Here is a 27,101-nt window from a genome sequence, read left to right on the forward strand (position 1 = left end):
TGCTAATTTAAATTGCTTAAAAAATGTATAAATCTAATTTACGCAAATTAAAGAAGAATTTAAACATAGAAAATTGTTTACAGCTATGAAGCAAGATTAAAGCACAATTAGTTTTTAATAAACTTTAACAATTTAACCACGCACAAATAATAGTCCACAGTATGTGACGCACTGTATGCATTTTGAAGAATACTTTTACATTTCCCTATTTCAAATATGAATCACTACCACACATGCCATACATGATATTTGAATCTATGGTCAGAATTTTTATGAAATTCCGTAGGATTTTTATTTAATACGTATCATGTTTAATCAAAGCGAACGTTGCCGCTGGGGTGTTGTATTACTTACGCCTGCATACCGTTACTATACAAAGTTTCACCGTTGCAGCAACAGTGAAAATAGATATTTTTAAAGTATATTTTTCTGATACTTTATGGACGACACAATAAATACAAAACTTTTTATATTGTAGAATTAAATTTAGATAAAATCAGCATCTCTCTCTTTCTCTCTCTCTCTCTCTCTCTCTCTCTCTCTCTCTTATTTTTAGTGATACAATACTTCCTCACATGAGGAAGTCGGCTAAAATTAATTCTAAATTTTTAATTTTTTTAAATTTTAACTAAAAAAAATATGCTAAAAAATAATTTATTTTTTGAAGCGTTTCAAGATAAGCGTATTTTTAGGATTCTTTTTACATGTTAAACTTTTATAATATTTTGCATTTAGCTTCTATACATTTATAGTTCTATACATTTATAGTTTAGAAATACTTTAAAAATTTTCCTCAGTTTAGTTGCAATGAAGAGTCTCAGTGTCTGACAGTAGAGGCTTATTTCAATTATACATTTGTCATAGAACTTCCGATCAGACGTCAAAGTTAAACGTAGCTCTCGAATCGTTACTCGGGTTGATATCGATTTGTTATAATTGCGGTGCTCACGATAGTTGCCTATGCCAAAATCACAGCGCGCAGCAAACTGGTTATACCATGCAGAAGTAACAACTTCATTAACGCATCGACGCGTTGCACTCACGTCGCTATCGACGAACCACCGCGATCCCGGGTTTGTTGTTCGTGGTTGTTGTTGTTCCATCGACACAATGTAATATTACATGAATAATTGATGAGTCCACTAAAATTACCGTATTAACAAATTTTGCGTTTGCACGAGCTGTTTTTAAAACCATCAGTATATATATATTTTAATTTACAAGTCAACGTTCAATTTTATCGAGTTGACTTGATTAATTTTTTGTTTGATTGAACTGTCGCATTCTCTATTTATATCTTTCAATTGCGATAACATTAATGTTTCAAAATTCATAGTTTTTTATTTTCTTTTTTAATTTTTATAAATTCAAATATCAGGATATTAAAAAAATCATAATTCTACTTAAAGAATAAAAAAAACTCTGCAAGTTAAAGTTTGATCATGAAAACTAATATATTCACTTGCGAGCTTTATATCGTAGTTACAAAGTAATCGTGTCATCAGGTTCTTCTATCGACGCTCTCGCAAGCAAACTGACCTCCCGCGGCTGTTCGTACATCAGCTCGTCGCTTCCACGTCATGTGGATCGAACTGACAGTACCTAACTCATTTCAAAGGTGACTACCGACTAACATGGGTGGCCGCCTACCTAAGTGTGCACACCAAGCCGCTACCGGTCTCGTGTTAAGCTCGACACTTTGCTCTGATTTATGCCAAGATGGTTGTATTTCAGTTGTTAACCACGTAGCAGCACATAGATCCTTCTGGAAGGATCTGTCCGACGTCAATCCGACAAACCGGATATAAATCGCCTTTTCGAGGAATACGTAGCAATTGAGTGGAGAGTTTTTGTAAAATCAGGTAAGTCATTTGGAAGTCAGATTATTTTTCTCAATTCCCTCGTCAAACCGGCATGTTTCTCTGCAATATAATATCCTACAATTTTCGCGAACAGTTGATGAACGCCATGCATAACATATTCATACCTTCGATACGTTCGTATCAACTCTGGTGCTTTCAACTACTATACTCGTCCATCATGCCATATTTTCGAATATTTTATTACGGCAACCACTCGTCGCCGTCAATCCTCTTCTCTGCTACTGCTGCAATCTTCGCCTTTTCCTCTCGTTTTTCTGCAGACTGTAAAGTAATTTCCGCACGGCTCGACCGAACGTCTCATTCATCCGGAATATCTTCTCCCGCGCCAACGCTTTGAACCCCGGGCTTGAGTTGCGCGATAATGTTTGTGCGGCACTGATTGCCTTTCGAAGGATTTCTCGACTCGGCGAATTGAAAGGTTCGGGCGCGGACTTTTTCACTTGCAGCCGGAGGTAAGTTCCTCTCGGATGTAAATCGCTCGCTGGAAATCGATCGGTCAACCTCCGGCACGCCTCGAATAAATCGCCGAAGCTTTTCGAATTCCCACACGTAATAAGTGATAGAATCATTTCTTACGCGGAGAAATACGCAAAAAGTGTTACAATTGTTAAATTTTCTCCGGAATTTAAAATTTGTTCCACTCGTTGAATTTTACTCGTTGATTAAACACGTATCCGTTTTTTACATATAATATTAACTTCTACCTTCTAAAAAAAGTTTGAAAAAATCTCGCAAGCATACAGAGTAGAATTCATCGCTTTCATATATGTTTTGTTAGTAGAAGCATATCTCGATGAAATAATATAAAATTATAGAAAACATTTTTCATACTGGTTCTCAATTTGCAATATACAATAAATTTTAATAGAGTTTATTTTCTATGTTTAAGATTGTTACTAATTATCATTTATGTAATAACATAAATTATCAAAATGGTAAATTAGCAATGATAAACAATGCGAATAAATATTTCAAAATCCTTTTCTCGTATGAATTTCAGCCTTATTCACAATTTTGAGTTATCGTTCACTTTGTATTTCTTGTTAATGCCTTATCGATAAAATACTGCAGGAAAGAGTCGGCGGAATTCGATCTAGAATTGAATATAAGCAGCCGTAAATCATGACGCGATTGTAAAGGGGCGGTTCGCCACCAAATGAATGCATATGCGAAGTTTCTGAATATATTTCTTAGGAAGATTAAATAAATCTCTCAGATGTACACGTACATAGAATGTTATATATGTAAAAAATATAATAATAACATTAAGCATTATTGCAACAATTCATGTCATTTCGTAATCTTCACGAATGCAAATATCGATTTATACAGACAAATCCGTGCTTTCCGTACTGATTCGAAAGTATCTGCATACGAGCCAAAATGTTTTTCTCAGCCAAACAAAATGGTATGAACAATAACAAACCTCGAAATTTAATGAAATTTAAAACTAGGCCTGCTGCATGTGGATGAAAGTAATAAAGTAACAGACATTAGGATCAGGAATGACTAAAGAACATCCTAAGACGTAGCGCATACACATTCGTCGAAGCTTTTTGACTTTATTCGTCAAGCAATCGCTCGAATCGAAACTACATTTCCACGTTGACAGGTTTTATTGCACGCGGTTGCTCAGCCGAGTTTTCAGTCCGTCTTTCTGTAACGCCGTATAATATTGCCGATGCATTTCACAATGCAAAGCGACGTACGCGTGTATCGATATCTTGTCGATATATCGTCTGCGACTAGTATCTCCGTGACGTTTCATCTGTCGAGCTGAGTGTATCTTCGACCAATCCTTCCTTCAATACATTTGTAATATCAACTCGATAATATAAAGAATTTTTTCTCAGCGATTAAAATCATTTATTTGTAACTGTACTTTTGCGATACTTTATTTACCAAATTTTCTTCAATTTTAAATAATAAATCATTAATGAAATTTTCCTTGTAACTCTCGCTTTGAAGGGATAATTTCATAATTGACAAGCGACCTTTAGTAAGTTAGCGCACTCATAGCCCTGTCACTTCTTATAGGAACGATATAATGGACGTAATTTTACGTCCACTAACTTTGTACTATATAAAGTGGACCATAGTAATCAGCACTTACAGGGTTATAAGCAGTATACTGAGGGCACTACTGGCTTTGCTTTGGCAAACTTAGTAATTATTCAGTGGTCCTAGTAGTCAGCTATTAGGACCAAAATAAGTGATGTACATAATAATAATACGCCAAGAAAATTGGGTAATTAAGGAACATTTTGCGATAAGGCAAATAATTTCAAAATAGATGGATATATAATCAAAAGTAATGTAAATCTAATCCAAAAAACTATCTGAAAAGTAAAATAATAAATTATTTCTGAATATCAATTGATAAATATATTCGTATATAAGATCGCAGGAATAATTCGCGTTCAGGACGGAAGAGCTTTGTGTCACGGAGAACTCGGATTGAAAGCAATTTTATCTGTAGATGGACGTAATGCGCGCGGAAGTGCTGCAGTCGCATACATCAATGCATGCGCATCTACCTTTCTTCAAATATTATCGCGTACGATTCCAGTCACGCGTCCCAGCGGATTTTGTTTAGGAATTCTCGCGGAAGAAATGCCGGAACGGATAACTTCGTAAAACACTCGTAAACGTAACGGGCCGTGAGGAGAGATATTGGCTTATCGCGACTTCGTTTTATGCTTTATATTCTACTCAACCAAATTTTATAACCGCAGATAACATTTATTCGGAGCGGTGCGGCTAGTGGAAGATACAATTCGATCTTATCAGGATTCAGCGCGAAGCCGAGAGACTGACGGTGGATCGAAACACGCAATGCACATCGAAACACTTCGATATGTGCAATCGATGCATCTCTTAATAAACTGACAGCATTTATCTTCCAAGCATTAAATCTTTGCAAAATGTTTACTCTTTGTTTTAGCACAAATAAAAAAATTAATCAATCTGACTCGCATTTACTGATTACAAGCTACACGTTACATTTGTTTCTCGTGTGAAACATACTTCCGTTAAATAAATATTAAAGTGCTTTAAAATGTCTTAAAAATTTTTTTTCAAATCGATAAGGAATCGATTAGTTGGACCCGCTATAATTTATTTAAAAAGATATATTATAAATATATCGATAGTATCAAAGTTTATTGTAGTCGTTTTTCCGCTATGCTTTTCTGTTTTTCGTTGCATTCAGTTTCGCGAACGACTGTCATTGCGAAGATTTTGACAGTTCGTATATTAAAAAAGAATTAATAGCGTTTTTTCTTATTATTTAACATTTGATTAACTTTAGACTGTGCATTTTCTTTATTGCGATGCATTGAAATTTTATATATTTTAAACAAAGAAATATATTTTAACATTTATCAAGCTGACTAGCAATTTCAATTTTCTTTTTTTTTTTTTTACGCGGAACTTTGAACCTCGTTGCCATTACTGAAATTGCTGGTCGGCAAACTTTTTCCGTTCAACGAAGACTGCTATAAAAAACCTTCGGAATTATTAAAACGTTCACGCGATGCGCGCCCCGCCGACGGCCTAAATTCGTTAAACGCGTATGACAGTGCCGACAGTGACTTCTTTCGCGTGCACGAATCATATTTCACGTCCGAACAAGTAGAGAAGTAGGCAACTAACCCGTTACGTTGACTAACGAGACGGAAAATTATCAAATGGCTTGTGCGACGATAGCGACGAGTCCGCGCGCGAATTGCCGGAGTGCTCGCAAACGATGTTTCCGTGAATATATGTTCTTTATCTTTGTTACTCGTGCTTTCTCGAAATATCACGTGCATGATCAAATCGTAAGTAATACTTAAACTTTGTTAACTGGAGCAGCCCGCGCTATTTGGAGTATTCATCGTACATTATGATTTTTTTATACATTTACGACATCACACATAAAAATAAAACTCGACATCTGCCGCGTTTGTTGCATGAAAAATACATAGATGATAGTTACATATATTTGCTAGACACTTTAAATCGCAATAATGCTTTCCGCGATATCTCCGAGCAGCCGGCGTTCTTTTAATTTACTCCAACGACAGCCACGTAAGAACAAAAGTAGACAAGTCGATAAAAGGTACAGCAGCGCGAAGAACTATTTCTCCTCAACGAAAGTGTCTTCCACAATACTGCGCGGTTGGCGACTGGACTATGAAGAAAGTTGAAGCATTTAATCGCGGCTGCCACGAGAAAAGCCGCAGAAAAGAACGAGAAGTAGCGATTGTCGTTTACCTTCCACCTGCGAGCCTCAAAGCCGCCGACCCGAGAAATATTGGTGCAATTACGAACAACTCGGGGACGTCGTCTGCCGTGCTATCAAAAGTAACGAAAGTTATCGCGGTAAACGTTCAGATTAATTTCGTCATAGATAATTCCATCGAGATAACGTAAAAGTTTAATCGTTATTAATTGCCACTCCAGAAAACTAGAATCAGTTATCGAAAAAAGTCTATTATCGTTCGTAATAACAATCTTCAATTTTACCGTCATGAAATATTTCTTCGTAATTTTGATGAAGAAAATATCTCGTTGAAGATATTGAAACTTTTTAACTTAACAAATATTTTCAGTTAACATATTTAAATGATAATTAGCTTGAAGCAATATTTATCTGAACAAAATTTATAATTAAAATTTGCTTGACAAATTTACATTTAAAATTAAAGAAATTAGAATAGTTTGTAAAAATTGCAGTTGTTAAAGCAAACGAAATTGCATTTTGTGGTAATTTCGAAATTATTATAGAGCAAGATAAGAATAAATAAAAAGGAAAGCTTCAAAATTTTTGTCGAGGATTTTTTTCGTTTTTTACAACGAGAGGAAAAGAACTTACTAATTATTCTTGATAACAATTATCATACATATAAAATAAAAGTTTGTAGTTTGTAGAACTATCTCTTCATTCTTTTATTCGCCATTATGTGATCGAGATTTAGGCATAAGAGAGGGTGAATTTCCGTATTGACCGCTATTCTTCCAAAGTTCCCCCGACAAAATCCCCCAACTATCTCGCTATCTTCCAGCTTTTAAAAGAAACGGTCATTGAGCCAAGAGGGAATTCCGCCGTCGGCGAAAATCCAACGTTGGCATTCGTGTGGAATGCTTGTTCGCTTTCGTGGAGTTGAATCGAGAACCGAAAGAGAGCTGAGATGCAGTCAAAAGAGTCCTTCCGGGCCCCCCCCCCCCCCCCCAGCAGATCCTCGTGTGAATAAGTAAAGAATCTCTACACTCTCGAACTGACATTAATGAAACCTAAACCTTGTGGCCCGCTAGTTTCTAAAAGAATTTCCAGCAAAATATAAAATCCATAGGTATATCTCGCGAATCTCGGGGAAGGGATTGGTTGCAAAACAAGGAATGTTCAATCCTTGTTCTTGCGCGCAAACGATCATTATGATGGCGCAAATTCCTCATTGCAGCCGAGAGTTAAGCTGTTGCCGGAGGAATTTTGCTCTTGCAGTCTGCTAGTGCGAGAACTCGAATGATTGATTGATGCTTCCAAAGCCATTTGTGTTGATCGATACTTCGTACTGATACTGAAAGCCTTCGTCATTTATCGGGAAATTGGTATAATGAATTAACCGTTTATCCCCCAAGATATACAACAAATGAAATGTGTCATCGAATTTCTCTTAACTAACAAATCAATTTCATCAAACGAAGAGTGATAAATATTGCCTTTATCTTTATAATATTGAAAATTTTATTTCTATAAAAAAAGTTTTATTTTAAAAATTTATATGTATATATATAATTCTACAAACATATTTCTTTTTTTTAATTGCTACAAATGTATGTAATATATGTTCCAAAATATTTGTTTAAATAATTAATCTTTTTATCTTCTAGAAAAATTGTTAATATTTCTGAAGTCGAGATTTTCTTAATTACTCCGTAAAAAGTCTATATCACGGAATTCTCCGTAACGAAATAAACCGTGTAAATCCCATTGAGCGTAACAATCGAGAGCGTGATTCAAATTTCTGGGTATTTTTTTTCGGAATTTTTTCGCGCTACGAGAAAGGATTTTCATATCAGACCAGAAATATACGTCCCATTTTTCTCTCGAAACGTAACGAGGGGATCACTCGGACTTTCGTCAAGTACGGACGGTACGCACGAAACTCACAAACTACGGTGTAGGGTCACAATAGCATACAGCCGACGTGCCCACGGGATCGAGATGAAACGATACGAGTCCCGCGGGAACTGTCTCGAAACGGGCTGCGTCCTATTGAATAACTCAGCGTTACCAAGCGTCGATCCCCGTCCACTCCGACATCCCATGGTTCTCTCACCCTCCTCTATTTCGAGAATATTGGGGAAAATGCCAGGTGGAAAACCTCCCCCATGTCTGTGACACACCGACGACAAGGATAAAGTGTTAGTTTCTATCCAACTTTTAGCTGAAATTCTATTTCTACATATATGTTATATGTACACACATGTATATGTATGTTCTCAATATCTATTAAATGTCCGTGAAAAAAAATCGTGTTGTTTTATGGCTACAGATAAAACTATTAAATAATAGCTTACGCGTGACGGATAACTGTGTAAACGTAATAATCACTGTTACAACAATTTAAAAATTTGCATTCGTGAAACGATCAATCTCGATACGGTTAATCTAAAATTTCTAGTATAATACTACCAGAACTAGCAAAATAATTTAGAAATATCGAGAAGTATTAATATTAAGCGATCACACATTTCATAACGTTAAAACATTTCGTATATACAAATGTAATATCTTTAAAGCGCACTGTGGTAAAATATAGCAGCAATTTATTCCGTGACAAGAAGCGAATAATGTGGAGTATATCAGTGAGAGCTCTCTCTTACGCGGTCGGTGCGTGGAAGTGCGGGATCATTTGGTCGTGTTCAATGTGCAACGAATACCTCAAATGCAAATGTCCGAATAGCCTATTCCATGTGCTCGCGGATCCTATTGTTCCGGTACCGTTTGTCCATCTCATTCTCGTATAACTCGACTGGTCGCGGTGGATATCTAAATTTCTGCTGACTAACTTCCGACAGAACTACTGGCTCTGCTCTACTGACATATATATATCTGTAAAGAGAACTAATTTAAAGATATATGAGCGTTCTGTTTACTCATCAGTTATATTTTCATTTATCTCGACAAAGTGAATTGTATTTTGTATTGTACGAGATTGATTTTTCATAAATGCGGAATTCTTTTAACTATTGTAAAAGCGGTTACATATTAAATTTTATCAGAAGAACAAAGGACGTCGCTGCATAATCAATGTATGCAAAATATAAATTTTAAAGGTGAAAGGGATACTTCAATTTTATTACAAAATTGTTTCAGGCACAGTTTGCGGATGTAATAACTTTTTATTACGCAAAAAAGCCGCGGTTTATCACAGAGAAACTTCATAGCTGTACAGTTTGTATCTTTGTACTTAAAATAAATGTTGGTGAATTGGATCGGCAGGCGAAGCAAGTCGTTAAATATTTTATAGCAAGTCTTTAAATATCTTATGATATTTTTAATCGAACTGATTTATACGCACTTATCTTAATTTATTTAAAAATAAAGTGAGTTGAATCAATTTTTAAGAACGTTTTAATTGCCTTGTGAATGTTTTAATTGCCGTTATCGTGACTTTTATCGGAATAATATCGGAAAAGGTTTCAAAGCACACGAATTTCAAATATCTATAAAATCTTGAATGAGTTTTGCGTTTAATGTCGCGTTATGGACACGCCTGCGCTCTTTGATCTCATGCGTGACACCAAATTGCTCTTCTGTGCAACAGAATGTTGAACGAGCGCAGTTTGCTCGCCGCTTACGAGTTCGCCGAGTAAATATCACAAGAGTGTTCTATTACCTTAGTGGAGTGGACACAAATTCATTACTTTTGTCCGACTGCATCGTTCGCAAAACCTATAGTTATGAAATAATAACAGAGACAAAACGAACGAGTTATTTACTCGATAATCTTTTTTACGAGAATATAAAAATTTATATAAATTGGATATCAATTCCAAGTTTTATTACATCTCTTTAAAAGTTATGTCTCCTAAAATGACAATTTTGCCGACAGCAGTGCGCAAACTTTTTACGTTTTCAGATGTTTCCGTGAAATTAAAAAAAATTACAGCATTGCGCGAGCTGACATTTGTAAATAAATGATTTGCTGCAAGTTGCGCTGCTGCAAAGTTATCTCGTGTGAGACACTTACGATTCAGAATAATCAATGGCATATCGAAGAAGCAGGACGAACTACGATTAAATATGCAGTGTATTACGAAAGTTTCTCTAAAACTGATACTATGTATGCCATAAATATTTTAATTAATAAATACATGTTAATAATTACAATACAATATCGGAAAGGATATTAAAGATTGTGATTTAATACAATATATTAATATATTAATAAGATATTGCATATATGCAGAATATTATATGCTTAATTACATATTTGTCGAGCTGGAAAAATAAATATTAGAATAATGACAAATTGTAACTGTAATAATACATTATAATATTGAAATGCATCGCGCGGCACGCAATTGCAGGAGTGAACTGATAGAATGAACGGGAGTATAAAGTAATTCAATTGAGTACTTTACGAATAGTTATGCATTAACTGACTGTAACAGAGCAAAATGTGCAATTAAACGCTAACAAATTACGAATTAATACATTACTTGATTCGTTTCCATCGTAGGAATTAGAAGGGTTTCCGCGCGCTTTTATACACTGTAGTATTATTATGATCCGATCGACAGCTGTTATATACGTAAATCGAGCCGAGTGATGACGTTAAAAGTGCACAAAGCGAAATCCAAATAATCGTGTTATATAATAATGCTCGAAATTCGCTCACGCTCACTTTTGCGATGAGTTTCCATTATGAAGAATAATTTCTGCTGTAATTCAATTTAAAATTCCCATTCGCGACCGGCTGGATGGAATTCGCTTTCAACGCGAACAGGTCGTTTTACGTTCGCGGTCAATGGTAGAGCACGCGTCAAATGCGCGAAATACAATTTAGAGCTTTCAATGTTCTTATACTTAATTGATCCATTTCATATTTTATTCGATATCGAGGAAGTAGTCAGAAATTATTCTTGAGAGTGCAGAGCTTTTTCTTCTCATCAGTGAGTGAAATTAGCATTCTTATATATATATCGCATTCTTCTATTTATTATAACTATTATAAATTTAATGCTGTCAGAGAGTTAAGTAAATTAATATGAAATAATATCTCTACATGACAATTATGTATGCGCAAAATGCAGAATTATTTTCCCTCCCAAAATGAAGGATAAAGTTAAAACTATCCTCTTCTAATGTCATCCCTGAAAATTAGATGAGTTTACGGTTGTTTCGGAGAGTAGACTGTACTCGAAAATATCGACCAGCGGCATACATCCAGTGAGAATATTCGTCCTCTCTCTCGTCGGTGTGTCATCGCCTTCGTATGCTAGGAAGAAACGAACTCTTTACTTCTACTTCCGTCAAGCGCTAATGTCTTCTAAACTTGTCTCACTTTTTGCACTATTACCACCAATCTTCAACATCTACTCTCCGCCGGACGCGGACCATTATTATTTGCTAAGTAAAATCGCTTTATTATACGCGATATGAGCAATGTTTATCGACTTTATGCACTGTAAGCGCTATTTCTTTAGCGATTTTTCATTATTGTGACAGTTCTGTGTTCATTATTACACGATTCAGTTTCTATTATTTATTTAAAGCGAGAATCACAGTGTACATCTTGAGAAATTATATGCTAAGACAAGTTAAAATATTAAGATCCTGTTAATACATCATTTTATGAAATTTTTTGCAAATTCCAGTATCTCACTTTGTCATAAAACTATTATTTCATTTATAGAAAACAATTATTGATGAAAAAAGCTATGTTTACATTTATAAAAAATATGTAAAATAACATTCTGCACTAAAGACTTATTTTGGAAGTTTTATTTTTAATTTTGCTGCAGGCAAAATCACATGCAGGCAATATTCATAGGAACACAAAAGTGTAGTTTACAATTTAATATCCATTATTTTTTAATTTTTCGAGTGAATAAAAAAACTCTGATTTTTATAATACATTCACTGTTCAGTTAACAGAAAGAACAACCATAATAGAATAAAATATTTTATTATGACAATTATATGTACATAAAAAATAATTATTAAAAATTAAATTAAACAATGATATATTATTCAATAAGCGATCTATTACAACATCAACTACTATTTATTTAATTTTGTTCAAATGGATTTAATAATTATTAATTAGCTATTAATAATATCATAAAAACAGCATCTGTTGCAGACAAACTATTCTCTCATTTAAATTACCTTTTTTATAGCATATACACATTCTTAATAGTATTTCAATCCAGCTTGGTTTAATGCAAATTAGTTTACCTTCAAATTTCCGTTTCCCACACGGCATAAATAATTCTGCAACTTATCGCGCGGCCCTTTGTGCGAAACTGTCTGTGTTTGCATGTATCGGGAGTGAAATACGATACTGTTAACCGTAACGGACAAGTTTTATGGACCAGACGGTATGAAAGGAAGGAAAGTAGATAAACGGAACGACATTTATTCCCGGCAGCGACATTTAAGAAATCTTATCAATGATTAATGTTCAATCGAGGGTTGTGGTTGTTCCTTTCTGTGCATTTTATTACGATGTAACATACACGTGTTTGTTAACGCGTGAAGATGATCATGTAAAAAGTTAAATTTTTTTTCATAAGTTATGATGTACGAAAATTCAGCAGAGAGAGAAAGAAAGAGAGAGAAAGAGAGAGAGATTTAATACAGTAAATGCTTTCTTTTTACATATATTATCTGATCTTTATCTTTCTGAGCAATTTAAATATCTACTGTTACATCTTCTTAGTTTTGTATGTGCGAATGTTCTTCTTTTGTATAATTTAATCACATTCTATATAAATAAATTCAGATATTTTTTCAACTCAAAGTATTTAAGTCAAAAAATAAAAGCATGAGAGCGTAGAAAGTAGCTGAATGTTGCTAAATAAAGCTAAACTTTTGTTTCGTACGGCTAACGAGTAAACAATGAAATACGAGAAGTTTTCATTTCTTATAGTCTCACTGAAAGGTATACTGTCGCTGTCGCGTACACGTGCATACTTCCTAACATCTCAGTAGTGGGAATTTGGTTTCCTGCCAAACGCCTGTATACCCTTAAACGATTACTTTCCTCTTACTTCACGTGAAGGCGCAGGGGGTACGAAATAAAAAGGAGTTATCGGCGCTGAATCTTTTCATGAAAAAAAGTCTGCAAGCATTGCGATTGTTTCCGCTTATGATTGTTTCTGCGAGGTTATCGCTTTTCACACTAAAGTAACTAAATCAGCTAAAAATGTGTCCAAATACTAACAATAAGAGCATACATATAATTTTATATAAATTTAAAATAAAAAAATGCTTGATGATTCTATTATAATCATTGCCATCGCATTGCAACGTCTCAAGTAATACCGACTAAATAAAAATCACTGTCGATCTTTCTATTGTAAAAAAATTGATGTAAAATTACAATGATTATCCACTCTTAAAAAAGGCATGAAAGATCGATACTCGAATGTGTCGAAAGTATTGTTGACGCTTTTCCGCGACGCTGATTGGTTATCGCGATTATTCTGACAGTTTGATACTTTGAGAGCGAAGTTTATTTTGACGGTTATTTAAAATAAAAAAATTGTATTAAAATATTTAGATTTCAAAATTATTAAATTACTATAATAAATGCGCGCGCGTAGCACGCGCGTGTATTGTCCCGATCGGATGTAATCATCAGGACCCGATCACTCTTGCCTGATCAGTTCCTTATCGAAGCCTTATTAATATCTTTACTCGGATCCCGATTGGGTGTACTCATCAGGACCCGATTACTAAGTGAAGTCTTACTTGATCAGTTTCTTATCGGGGCCTTATTAATATTTTTACTCGGGTTCCGATGGGGCTACACTATAACAACCTAATTTTTATTTAATCGAGTGATTCTTATCAGGTGATTATGGAGGAATAGGCTTATTAATTATTGGATTATTAAATATTATAATATTATTATTATAATTATTATTATTATAATATTATTATTATAATTATTAAATATTACGTCAGAAAATGTGTAATACAAATAATTTCGATAAAGTTTACATATTTTTATTTAACATAGCATTTTGATGTGTAGTATGTAATACATAACGAAGCTAAACAAAATACAGATTATTGGATTGTATTCTATCATCGTGTTGCGATGTTTCTGGCACGTGCCATCTCAATAATTTACATAAACTTTATAAACAACCAAAGCAAGATCTAATAACTTAATAAATTTATATATTCAATTAAAATCTACATACGTTTTGGCACTACATTTCTAGCCATCTTCTGTGTACAAAAATTTAACATTGTAATGAAACCAACACAAAGACACGCAATAAATAATAATTAATTGCAATAATTTATTGTGTGTCTTTATGTCGGTTTCATTACAATGTACTTTCTTCATATATATGAAGCTAAATAGCGCGCGCGTAGTGCGCGTCTGTATTGTTCTAGTAGATGTAAATTTTTACACATGTATAAATTTATAGCCGGTAAATTTTTTAATGAATTAATTTCTAGCGCAATCTATTTAGAACGCTAGAAATTGATTTCACCTGCAAGTTTTAAATTTGCATATCTATAGAAATTTACATCTGCAAAAGTGAATCATAAAATTACTATTATGGTTGTAACTTTACATTAATTTTTTTACAATGTAGGTTTTGCCTCAATAGCCACGATTCTGTGTTTCTTTTTAGTTGAGAGAAGCATTGTGATACAAGAAGAATCGAGGAAAGATATAGTGAATGCAGAATATTCATGCATCGAAGATACACGTGCATTTTGACGTCATATAAATCAAGCTGTTTTACTCTTGCGTATAGCATGCTTGTTTGTCTAGAAACAACAGTTTGCTCTTTGCATATCTTGCTTTATGGTGAAAAGGTAGCGTAGCGAATAATTTTATTAGCCGCGAGAACAGCGGATACAATGTCGGTGTAAATGCGTCGTTTGAGTACAAGCGAAATTATGATGCATGAATTGTGATAAGTCCCTTGATGGAGGACCACGAAACACAAAATAACAGTGTCGCTTTTTGCAAAGGTCATGTGCAATAAGTTTCAATTATCGTACAATTGACGATAAATTAATAATGTATGCGAATAATTACCAGTGAATTCCGCGCGATTTGAGCTGCCCAAAAACATGAAAGAGCCGCACTATGTAAATAGCAGTTTTGAATATTTTGCACGCAACATTCTTTCACTCTACCTTCTTGTAATAAGAATGATTCTTAAAGTTCAATGATAGATTGCTCGGCTAATTTAAAATTGATTTTTTCAATCACATAATACTTTGTAACTAATTAGACCGAATGTAAGGAGCTGGTCATTAAATTATAAGTTTAAAGAAAAGGTTGAAAGAACATTTAACTACAAACTTTTAATTAAATTTCACTTTCACAGAATTGTAATTTGAATATTAGTATAAAGATTTTTGAAAAATGCAAAAGCTGTGAACTGCTTTTTTCGAACATGTACGCGCATCGTACTTTATCGTGCAATTTCAATCCGTAACTAAGCGCATTATAAAACAGGCACGGCGCACTATGCAATTTAATGTATATTCTTTATCCATAACATTAATTTGTATATTCTGCATTAAAACACGTATATTTGATATGTATAATAACAAATTTAGTTACAAAACGTAATAATTGTTGCGTCATTGAATATTAATCAAGGCTTTTGCAAGCAATAAATACGGGGAAATATCTTGTCGAAAAAATTCATCATTGCAGAGCTTTTATCTCATCTTTATGAAATATTTACAAATGTATATGATTCAATATTTGGTGCATCTCTCTCTCTCTCTCTCTCTCTCTCTCTCTCTCTCTCTCTGCGTTTTACGCGCGTAAAATACGAAGTTACACAAATTTCGATTGCACTATATTACAATCTTTGCACAAGAACGAATGCACCGAATATATTCCATACAAACAAACGGAAACAAATAAGGATTATTTACCGTTCCCTTCTGATTTTATTCTCGCTTTATCTCAATTTTGGTCCACATCAACGTAATATTTCCTCTTCCGTGCATATACATATATACTTACCCCAGCAACGAACCGCCATTTCACAGTCCAACAGGAAGGATACAAACCCGTAGTGGGTACATTAATTGGCAACAATTAACAAGCTGTTTCATCTGTGTAACACAGGAAGCCCTTCTATCAATTGTGCCAGTTGAATTCACTGATTGGGATAAGCAGTCAATCGTTGATTGCGACGAGAACTCGCTCGTTATCGGCGATTTTTACTGCAAATTAATCATTGTCGCTACTCAGGCCGCAACAATCATTCTGCCTCTATGTTTCACGATGCGTGTAATACATAAATGTGACAATTTTATATATATACATACATATATATGCATATATATATGAAACTAACAAAAATTTTTAAAGTCGTGTGACTCAGTAAAAAAAAAATCATAAAAAAGTTAAAAAAAACGCGTTTTATAGATAAATAGTTTCCGGCACTTTGTCATAAATTTTTCGGGAAAAATTTTTTATCAAACTGCAGAGTATTAAAAGTCTGTAATTTTAAGGAACATCATAATTTGTTTATATATATACATACAGTGACTATATGTCTACATTCTCTTGTCCACATCGCAACTGCGTTTGTTAGAGTTCGTCTCACTAATATATCTTGACATTATATATCTTGACATTAAATACTGGCCTCTTGGATGCGCACTGATTTTTCAATGTTGAGCTGTAAATTAAAATTAAAAAAAACGGCACCATTAACTCATTTTATGTGCATTATTCATAATGAATATTAATGCATATTAAATATGTAATAAATATAAATAAGTATTATATTTAAAAAAATGTTATATTATATATAATTGTGACAATTGAAAAAAATTACAGCTTTTTAAATATAAAAATCTGAATATAACTGAAAATAAAGTGAATAAATATTTAATTTTACATTAGCAAAATAATTTGATACTTTTTTACAAAAATTTTAATAATCGTACGAGGGATAAAAAAATATCGATATCTTCGTGATTATCTGTCATTATTTTATTAAGTTTACAACGTTAACAAGAACAATATACATCGCGATTTAATGATTATTGGTAACAATTATGAATAATTGCAGTGAGCAATGAGAGTTATGCTCTATAATTCGCACTAACATGTATCACATTACTGAGGTAAACTGCTCTTACAAAAGTACGCTTTACTACTAGTTTGATTTAAATAACAAATTATTACGTTATTTCGGGCTTTTAATTATAATAAATCTCGTTGATAGGCGCATAATGCACGTTGTGCAAACGTATTACGCCATGGAAACTTTAATAAATACTATTATTCTGCTTCTATTAAAATATTATGAATATTCAGAAATGCTGTGTGTCCCTTTCTCATTTATTGTTGACACACAAACTATTTCTCTGTCTTTTTCATAAGTTAGTTTTTTAACACCTTTGAATTACCTACAATATTCGCGATTAAATGTCTGTCAAATCGCGACTCGATGCTTGCTTTCATTTTAATCTCATAACGAATGTCCAGATGCCTGCACAAATATTTAAGATCCACTGAATTGCGTAAAATACTCATTGGCTTCAGGGGATATTACTCCACGTTAGTTCACTAGCGATCGATAAATGGTGCGTCGTTACGAGCCATTGCTACAATACTGGAGTCGCTACGAAGCGATTGCTTTATCTCAAAGGAAACTATCAGCACCATTAATGCTTTACATTCCAGACGTTTCACAAACCGTTGTTATAAAGGAACATTTCTACACCTGCAAAAGCGCAGTACGGCTCCTAAACTTGACAATGGGAACAATAGGTTCTAAATTCGTAGTGAAGCTATAGAACAAAAATATAAAAACAAAAAGACTTCTAATTTACTCACACAAAAATCAATTAAATATTTCTCTCGTCTGCATTTTGATTTTCGATCGATTTGTCATGCATTATATAAATCGATTTTATTTATCATATCAATAATGCTTGTTACGTTTTACATGTTCCACGAAACCAATCTTATGAAATTATTACACGCTTCACCAATGCTTGGAATATTTTTGAAACATTCTTCGTCAAGGATTTCGAGAATAATCTCAAAATACTTCCGTTCGCGGAAAAAAATGTTTCGCAATTTTCACGATATTCTTAAAATACTGCTAAAACATGTTTTCAAATGTTTGTATTAAAATAATGAAATATTTTTATAAGTATGGAATATTTGCATAATAAATAATGGAATATTTTCAAAAAATTCACGGAATATATACTGCTAGAATGTTCTTCAAATTTAAATGTAATTTTCTTTCTAGATTATTTTTTCTACCAATTGATAGGCTCACTCGCTATCGGAGACACATGTGCTTCCCTGCAATTGCTCTGCGTGAACCTCGTCGTTACCGTAGGACACTTTACTGTACTTGTGGGCGGATTTGTGTTTGCGGATGTACCACGAGGACACGAGATATATAGCGATGATAGTCATTAAGCTTAAATTGACAAAGAAAATCATGGTCATCCTGTAGAACCACACTGTGGAGTGCATCTTCCAGGACAGGCTGCTCAGCACGCACAGCGGCCTACCGTCGTTCCACGTAAATACCGAATCCACGTGACAGGTGACGCAATCCGCGTCGCTCGGCCCTTTGCAAGATAGGCAGGAGTAATGACATGCGATGCAGAGCACACCGGATCCATTGTCGTTCCGAACTGCGTAAGTTCCGGACGCACATTGTAAGCAGCTGCTGTTGCTGCGGTACCAACCCGGCTGGCACACTGAAAAATTAGATATACCATTGACGCTCTTCATTTTTGTCTAGTCGTCGATAATTGTCGTGTGAGTTTGTATCGTTGTCGTTGTTGCTCTGTTATCGCAGTGTGACGTATTGTGCTGTTAGCGCTCGCTTACTTTGCGCTCGAATGTATTAATGTCGTATGCATATATGTATATTATACAATATTATACGTTTTATACATATATACGTATAATATCGTTATATATATATGCAATCAATCACACAACGTTTATGTAAATTTTATAGTATATATCATCAGTGTGTGTGTGTGTGTGTGTGTGTGTGTGTGTGTGTGTGTGTGTGTGTGTGTGTGTGTGTGTGTGTGAGTTTTTATATTATAAATAAATAGGTGTCTAACAAAATATATAATAAAATATATTAAATGTAATGAAATATACTGTAAAAGAGAATAAGCAATGTTGCAATTTTGGATTTTTAGCTAATGTGAAATTAGGCTTTGGCGAATGTCGGTTGAACAAAATTCTAAAAAATTTATTAATATATTTATGATGTGACTCAATTTTGAATATTATTAGAATATAAATTTAATACTATTTTAATTGCACAAATGTGAAAATTATGACTGCAGTATGCATTACAAAAATTAATTATAAATTGATTTTAAAGTTTGTTATATACATATAAAAAGTAAATCTTAGTTACATGAAGAATTTATCGATTATAATTTTCAAATATTTTTTTTCCACAATATTATCAAGCAAAATATACAATTTATTTATTTGCAATGTTGATTCGCCGAGACCTAAAATATTTTTGTAAAAAAACATAAAATATTACAAAAATTACATTAGTTTTATTATATTGTTCTACATATTAAATCAAATGTAAGAAAATAAGTTAATTTTCAAATGAATAAAATGCAAAATAGTAATTTAGTAAAGCTACATAACATTGTAACTTTCAAAACTTGCGAAGCATGCAAAAGCATGTGCCATGCTATACTCCATTTACAAATCATACATAAATAAATAACATTTATCGCTTATTCGAGCGCCATACATCAAACAAATACGCATAGACGCATAAACGCTATTTTATCGTGTTTGCATGAGTGGTGCAGCTTTTATTTAACGTAACGATATAATAAGTCTATGGAATTTATCAACAATAACAATTCCTATTCAGACATAAATTACATCGTCATTTCAATGCTTGTTCATGAAATATATGCAAAGTGTTGTTTGTGAAATGACATTTTGTGATATTTATAATAGAATAACTAAAATATATTTTTTACAGATAAAATACAAAAAATTAAAAGTTTATTTACACATCACGAATTTATATTAATTTGTAAAATTTATTTTTACTTCGGTTTTTTAACATATCGCTGTCGTTTTTCTTGTGTAAAAAGTGTTGTTATAACATACAAAAAATAAATCAAATAAAAAAAAGAATATCATATGTTTAAATATTTTTCTGCGAATATTTCCGCTTATATATTAATTATAAATTATACATATTATCAAAAGTAATGCTTATATTCTTTGTGATATTGCTTTCTTTTGAAATGCACAATATATCATTAATTTAAATATTAGTTTTTTATTATTATTTTAAGAAATAAAATAGTGACATTAAAAATATTTCAAAGGTGCTAACACGAAAGTATTGAAAATCGAGTGGAAGTATAACATCACCGATTATTCAATCATATTCATTCCACTGCCACACTTAACATTTATAAGACCAAAGTAAAGCATGTATAAAAGCATCCTCACACAATTAATAATATAATTATCAACTTGAACAATACGTTCACGATGTAACGCTGATAAACTTATTATCATAGTCGTCTGTTATTTAGCGGCTGTACCGGCGTCACACTATTTACAATAGCAACAATCGGTAGAATAATGAGAGTGTGAGGATCTCTTAATACGCGCAATATAAGCAAAGGAGAAGCGTGCAAAGATAAAGCGGAGAATGCAGTTAGTAGCGAAATAAGAAAATAGAATCTATCTCTCAAAGTACGTGAAACCTGAGGGAATATATCTATTTCTCGAAAGCCTTGCGGCGGATTCCGAACTACTGGCGGTTTCCGTAATAACTTGTTCGACAATGACAATATAGTCAAGACTCGAACAATCAAACTTGATATTATAAAGAAGGTAAGAGTGATTTTATCACGATATTTATAAATGGTTTATCATTCCCATAACGTAAAATATACGTAAAATACAAAGAGTAGCGTTCATTACTGCAAATGGAATTTCTACAGAAAACAATTGAAAATCTAAGGAACAATGTAATTTATTGAATGAATATTGATCTTAATTGAATTGATGATAAGTTCTTAAACTAAATTTTCCGCGAAACTTCTCGATACGAAAGGTGTTGAAGATTTATTATTATTACTTTTAATTCAAGTTTGACGACATTAACAACTCACGCTTCGTATTAAATTCCCGTTAAGAAAATTAATACGTGAAAAAAGATCTGCAAAAACTTGTTCGGGACATCCTGGGCAAGCCACGAACACGAAGTTAAGGCTTTAATTAGAGAAATTTCGATCGCCCAGGCGTTCAGGTACTTTCGAGAGTAATAAATCGTGCGACGGAGGATTAAAATAGGATATCATATAGAACGAAGAAGAAGTAAGACTCACCGTGCTGGTGAAACGATCAGGGATAGGGCTGTTTATATTTGTTTTTTATGTGCGGTTGTGGATGTGTGGATGTGGTTGGTGATGGTGATAGTTGGTGGTGGCTGGTCTGAGAAAGTCCGCGTCCGACACTCGCCCCCACGGACAGCCCAAGTACCTAAATACGTTTTCTGAACCTGCTAGGATAAAGGGATAAAGCGACGTATACGTGACAACTATAAGACAACTCGTATTTCTCCCTCCGTTCATATTTCGTAAATAACTCGATTTCTATTCGTATGCTGTGGTGTCTGTCAAAGAAGCTTTTATTGAATTATCTTAAACTCACAGGGGATTTCCAAAAATTCTAGCAAGCATATTATTTATAAGGAATGCTCTTTTGACGCATCAAGCATTTTTTTCGATTATGAAGAGAAAATTCAGCATTGAAGGAGATAATTTACGTGGTTCTGCTTTAAGTTAATAACAAGTTAAAATAAAAAATTAGTAAAATTATTCAAATAGCTAAGTTTATTGGGCTGAAATTGATATTGAAAACATAATTCTATGTATATTGCTCTCTTCTGAATTGAGTGAAATATTTCAGAACTCCTCTATTGCGTGTGAGATTAATGGAATATGGATTACAGTAAAATTCTTGACTGCGCATATTTAAACAGAAATATTGAAATGAATAGTAGATCGGTGATATTAACTTCGATTTAACGCTCGGACGGTCGATCAAATTGACTCGTGGTGTTTGATTAGTTTTCGATAATACACTGAAAATCTGGACTGTCCGGCTGGGAAATGTTCGCACTGGTTAATCATCAAATCCCTAAGAGTTACTGCCGCACGCGGTGGATTAACCATCCCAGTCCCAGCAGGATTGCGATAAATTGTACCGGTACGTAATTGTACCAGGACCACATTGTCACAAGCTCGCACAGCTCTAATATGTCGTCTTTCAATGTTCTCCAAATCCATGTTCGTTTTAACCAACTATAAAATAAATAGATAGTTCAATAAAGAATAAATCATTAATTTGAATAATAAAATTACAAGAAAGAAATACGTTTTCAAAGAAAATATGCTTTGATAAAAAAATTGTATGATCTAAATAATCATAAATATATGAAATTTAAATTATATACAAAGATATGATGATTTGTAATGCAAATAAAATAAAATAATTTTAATATTATTTATATTATATTTTTTCAATATTAAGGCGTAATGCGCGGTTTAAGAAAAATAATTTCGTGGTGAAAAAACTAATTGTAGCGGATGAAATAAAAGCTTGAGTCGCACGATACGCACAAACGTATTTATATATTATTTATTTCGAAAATAAGGACTGTAGAATTGGAAAGATATTTATGTACTCCGTTCAATCGAGTAATGCGGATTTATTTAAATTTGAAATAGTTGAGAGTAAGTTAAAAGAAGTTTTGAGATTGTTAGTAAGAGCAATTCAAACGTTTGCATCAACGCACCGCATGCTGTACAAACGATAATATTGCAAATGAAATATCGTGATGCGCCATTTCAACAGTATTGATAAGAACCCTTTACTTCAGAAGTGCAAGTCAAATTTTGAAGCACAGCCATTAGTATCAAACGTGCACTTAGAGTATTTTAAGCATAATTATTTGACTTCTAGTTTTTTTTAACATCCCTGCAAGATAAAATATTTCATGCATAACCATTTTACTGTTAATCGTATTCGGTATTATAAACAGTTTTCCAAATATATTATTACCTTTTTAATTAAAAAATTTTGAAAACATGTGCTCATGTATGAAACTCATTATGTGATATAAAATGACACGGGGAGAAGTTGTATAGCAATTTTCGGAGTTAAAGATTTATTGAATTATTCATGAGAAGCGAGAAAATGATAATACTTTCGTATGCAGTAAAGTTAAATTAAACTTTATACCGGTATTGACACTTCTTTTTTTCTCTTCTTGTTTATTCAACGTGACGTCTTCCGTTCCACCGTTTTTCCCAAGTTATTTTTGCCTACATTTCTATTTTTTTACCTTCATCCTTTTTTCTTTTTTTTAAAAGAACGATACCAATTATGCGCTGCAGCATCATAATTGCATGCATCTCGGAAGATGATAAAGGTTAATACGCAGAAAAATTCATTTACAAACGAACAAACGGAATATTCATGCGAACATTTAGTAATCGCTCAGTGCCTATTTAGATTCTCTTAATGTAATACATGTTGTTTAATCAGCATTTTTCAATAACTTGATGTGATTGATAAAAGCAATTTAAATTCATTAATAAAATATTTATTTTAATTAAAAAACTTATTATAAGCTTTTAATCTCTCGCGACACATCTTTAAAGAATTCATCAAAGAAATATTAATATCTGAATACGATAATATGATAAAATAAAAAGTATATTAATATCGGTGTGTGTATTGTACTGAATATAAATTTCGTTTGAATGTGAATACAGAGAAAAAGAATACTATATAAACAGATTAATAATTCAAATATAATTATCCAGCATATTATTATTGCATAACTTTTTAATATCATGTTCTCGCGACATTATAATTAAATCATTAATATGCAAATTGTAAGACAAAAAATCACAGATAATTCTGATATTTTAAAATAATGCTTCTTCACAAAGATAATATTAATAATTTATCTTCCAATTTCCGATATTATTAACATATTTGGAGCATTCACATAAATAGGCACTTGCGACTTTTCAAAATAATCCCAAAGTTATGGCAGTTTAGAGGATTGGAAGGTCGATTAAATGACGATTGTAAAATTACGGCAATCCATGCAACTCATACGTTAAACTTCTACTTGTCTGAACTTCTCACACCGCTTTATCTACGAGCCGAAGCATGCTTTAGTTAACACATACCTGCATCTCCATGTAATTGAGATTGGAGCATTGACAGTGTTAGAACGTTAATTGGATTCGTGAATTGCAATTTAGCAGACTAGCGGCGGACAGAAGGGATTGGAGTATAAGTCGTATTTAAAATCGGAGGGACAGGTGGATGAAGAAGTCACGTCACATTCATACAAAAATTGAATTAATTGTCACTTGGGCTGACGATGAATAAATTATCACTTCTCATTATCATTTACATGGCACGAGACTGTGCTTAATCGACTAATTAGTGTAACCGCCAATTGCATTTCGATCTCACCGCGTTGTGTTTCATTTTTATACTTAGATTGCGAGAATAATTTAACTGCTATTAGACTGCTCTAATTTTAACTGCTATTCACCCTTTGATCCGTCTTTTACTTTACGAGAACATCAGAGAGCGGCCGTGGATTAATAACGTCCACGAGATAATTATCCAGGAGATTTTCCTCTTTTAATTCGTTCATGATATACAAATTCCACTGTCGCATATAATGACTCGTAGTAGTTTTGCCATTGCTTATACAATATTTTATATATATATATGTGTACATATAAATGTATGTAGCAGCACTCGCGTCTCGCACGTGCCGCGCCTCCTCCCGCGTCCTTTCCCCGCGAGTTTCGAGAAAACGGTCGAGACCTGTGTCTCGTTGGTGCGACAACTGGGATGATATCTTTCAATGATCATTGATCGTACCGAAAAATAAAGCTAAAGGGAGAAACGAACGAAAGGGAGCACGAGTGCGCGAGCACGAACGCGGCGCGAGATGCGTACAATCGCGCACCTCACACTCTTTTCTCCTCTCCTCCTCGGGAATTCTATAACTTAAGATATGTCGCCTCTCCAAGCAAGATACATTTTACATTACATACAAACATTTACAATAGATACATTAACAATATGGCAGACAATCGTGGCGGGACAGCGCTAGGTATCCGGCACGACTAAAAATGTGCACTTGCAAAAAAATTGTTCTACTTATTATTAGTTCAAGATGTATATATATCTACAAAATAATTGTGCGTATTGACTACATTCTACGCATTGCGTAGCAATTGTTCATGTACAAATATTAAGGAAAAATTCTATTATTCTATTATAATATTATTAAGAAAGCTTCGATTGCAGATCCGTGTTATTTTTTTTGCAACTCTTGTCTTCCACCGTGTTATCTTAACTTTTTAATTAATCTGCTTTCGTTAAGTACGAAGATGTAAGATGAGGGCGTTCAAATTTATACGCGAAAGCGTTATTGAAAAGTGCTTTGATGTTTCGGATTAAAAATCGCAAAGAGAAAATTATTCTTGTCTTAAAACACAAAATTAAAATTTGTAAGGCGGTATTATGATTTTAATAAAAAAATAAGATTGCTATAATTTATGAATGTTTTGGAAGTCAGAACGTAATAATATTTTATGTAAAATATAATTTGAGCAGAATGCGAGTATTCGCGCAAAATCCGTTAAGGGTTCTCCAGGTTCTTCCATAGTCAAAATTCGATTTTCGAGTCGACGTTCATGTGACAATTTTGTAAGAGACGAACGCTATGGCGTGTAATATAATTATTGTCGCGATTAAACCACGTGTGATCGGCATAACGCATAGCATCGAATGTTAAATATCGACTCTAATTACTCGCCTCTAATTACTCATTCAGATGATTTGACCGAGTTTAACTTTAAAAAAAAATCGAATTTCTCCCAATTTAGGTGTTTCACGCTAGCGCGGTCACATTTTGCGCGAACCGAATTAAATTAAGTACAAAATGCGTCCATGCAATATTCATGGGACGTCGATATATAAAGAGCATAGATATAATAATTCAGAAATCAACCCAATATCCTCCCGTATTTAACCAAGATAATTATGCGACGTAAAAATATATCTACATTAAATTGCAATTTTTGCGATAAAAATATACAAAAAATAAAAACAAAAATAAAAATATTTATTTTTCTATTTCTTCGATAAAATTTATTAGAATAAATACTATAAAAAATATGCAACAAGTATTAACATCTTTTATCAAGTAAATTCCATTAAAGTCCCGAAATAAAATTATTGCAGCGGGAGTGTGCATTCTGGCTACCGGAAGTCCGGCTGTCCCGACGCGACGTCGCGGGTATTGTACATTTCGGAAGATACGTCACATCTGAACGAATCAAAATACATCCAAAGTTCCTTGTACTACTGGTAGTATCCACGTTTATATCAATTTATTTGTTTCCTCGGAAACCAACACTCGTCCACGCTGATTAATATAATTGACTCTTATTCTTAGAACTGAAACTTGCTATACATATAGATAATCGGTCTGTACTTTCGTTTTTCGTCACTTCGTGTTTTCATTCTCATTTTTTCTATCTCATTCTCTCCCTTTCTCTCTTTCTCACATAAACACACACATGCACACTCTTCTTCCTATACTCACGACTTTTGTGTTTTTTCTTGCTCTCTTAGGGGATCTCATTCTAGAGCGTGTAATAAAATTATCTCTCTTTCTCTCTTTCCCCCTCTCTTTATTTTTCTTTCGCGATCTAGAACGAGCTCGGCGATGCAACTTTCGCCTGCACTTGTTAAATGACAGCGGAACGAAATTCCGCGCGACGAAGAGGTTCGTCGCGGAAGTCGTGAAAAGTCACCAGCCCCTTCAATCGACTTGTGCTCTTATTTTTATTATCGCGTCCGCGCTCTTGGGAGAACTTCGTTACGCCATCAGAGT

The 27,101-nt window shown here is 33.4% G+C and overlaps 1 protein-coding gene across 1 annotated transcript in view; it reads right to left on the minus strand.

The window, feature by feature from the left end:
* Nucleotides 1-17,076: 17,076 nt before the first annotated feature.
* Nucleotides 17,077-27,101, minus strand: part of LOC105678951 (proprotein convertase subtilisin/kexin type 4-like) — a 210,539-nt gene continuing 200,514 nt past the window's right edge. The window contains exon 13 of the mRNA XM_012378683.2: nucleotides 17,077-18,834. Coding sequence (XP_012234106.2) covers nucleotides 18,398-18,834 — 437 coding nt within the window. The 3' untranslated portion in view covers nucleotides 17,077-18,397. The remainder of the gene's footprint in view (nucleotides 18,835-27,101) is intronic.

This window comes from Linepithema humile, chromosome 3 (genome assembly GCF_040581485.1).
Source record: "Linepithema humile isolate Giens D197 chromosome 3, Lhum_UNIL_v1.0, whole genome shotgun sequence".
In the NCBI taxonomy this organism is placed as follows: domain Eukaryota; kingdom Metazoa; phylum Arthropoda; class Insecta; order Hymenoptera; family Formicidae; genus Linepithema; species Linepithema humile.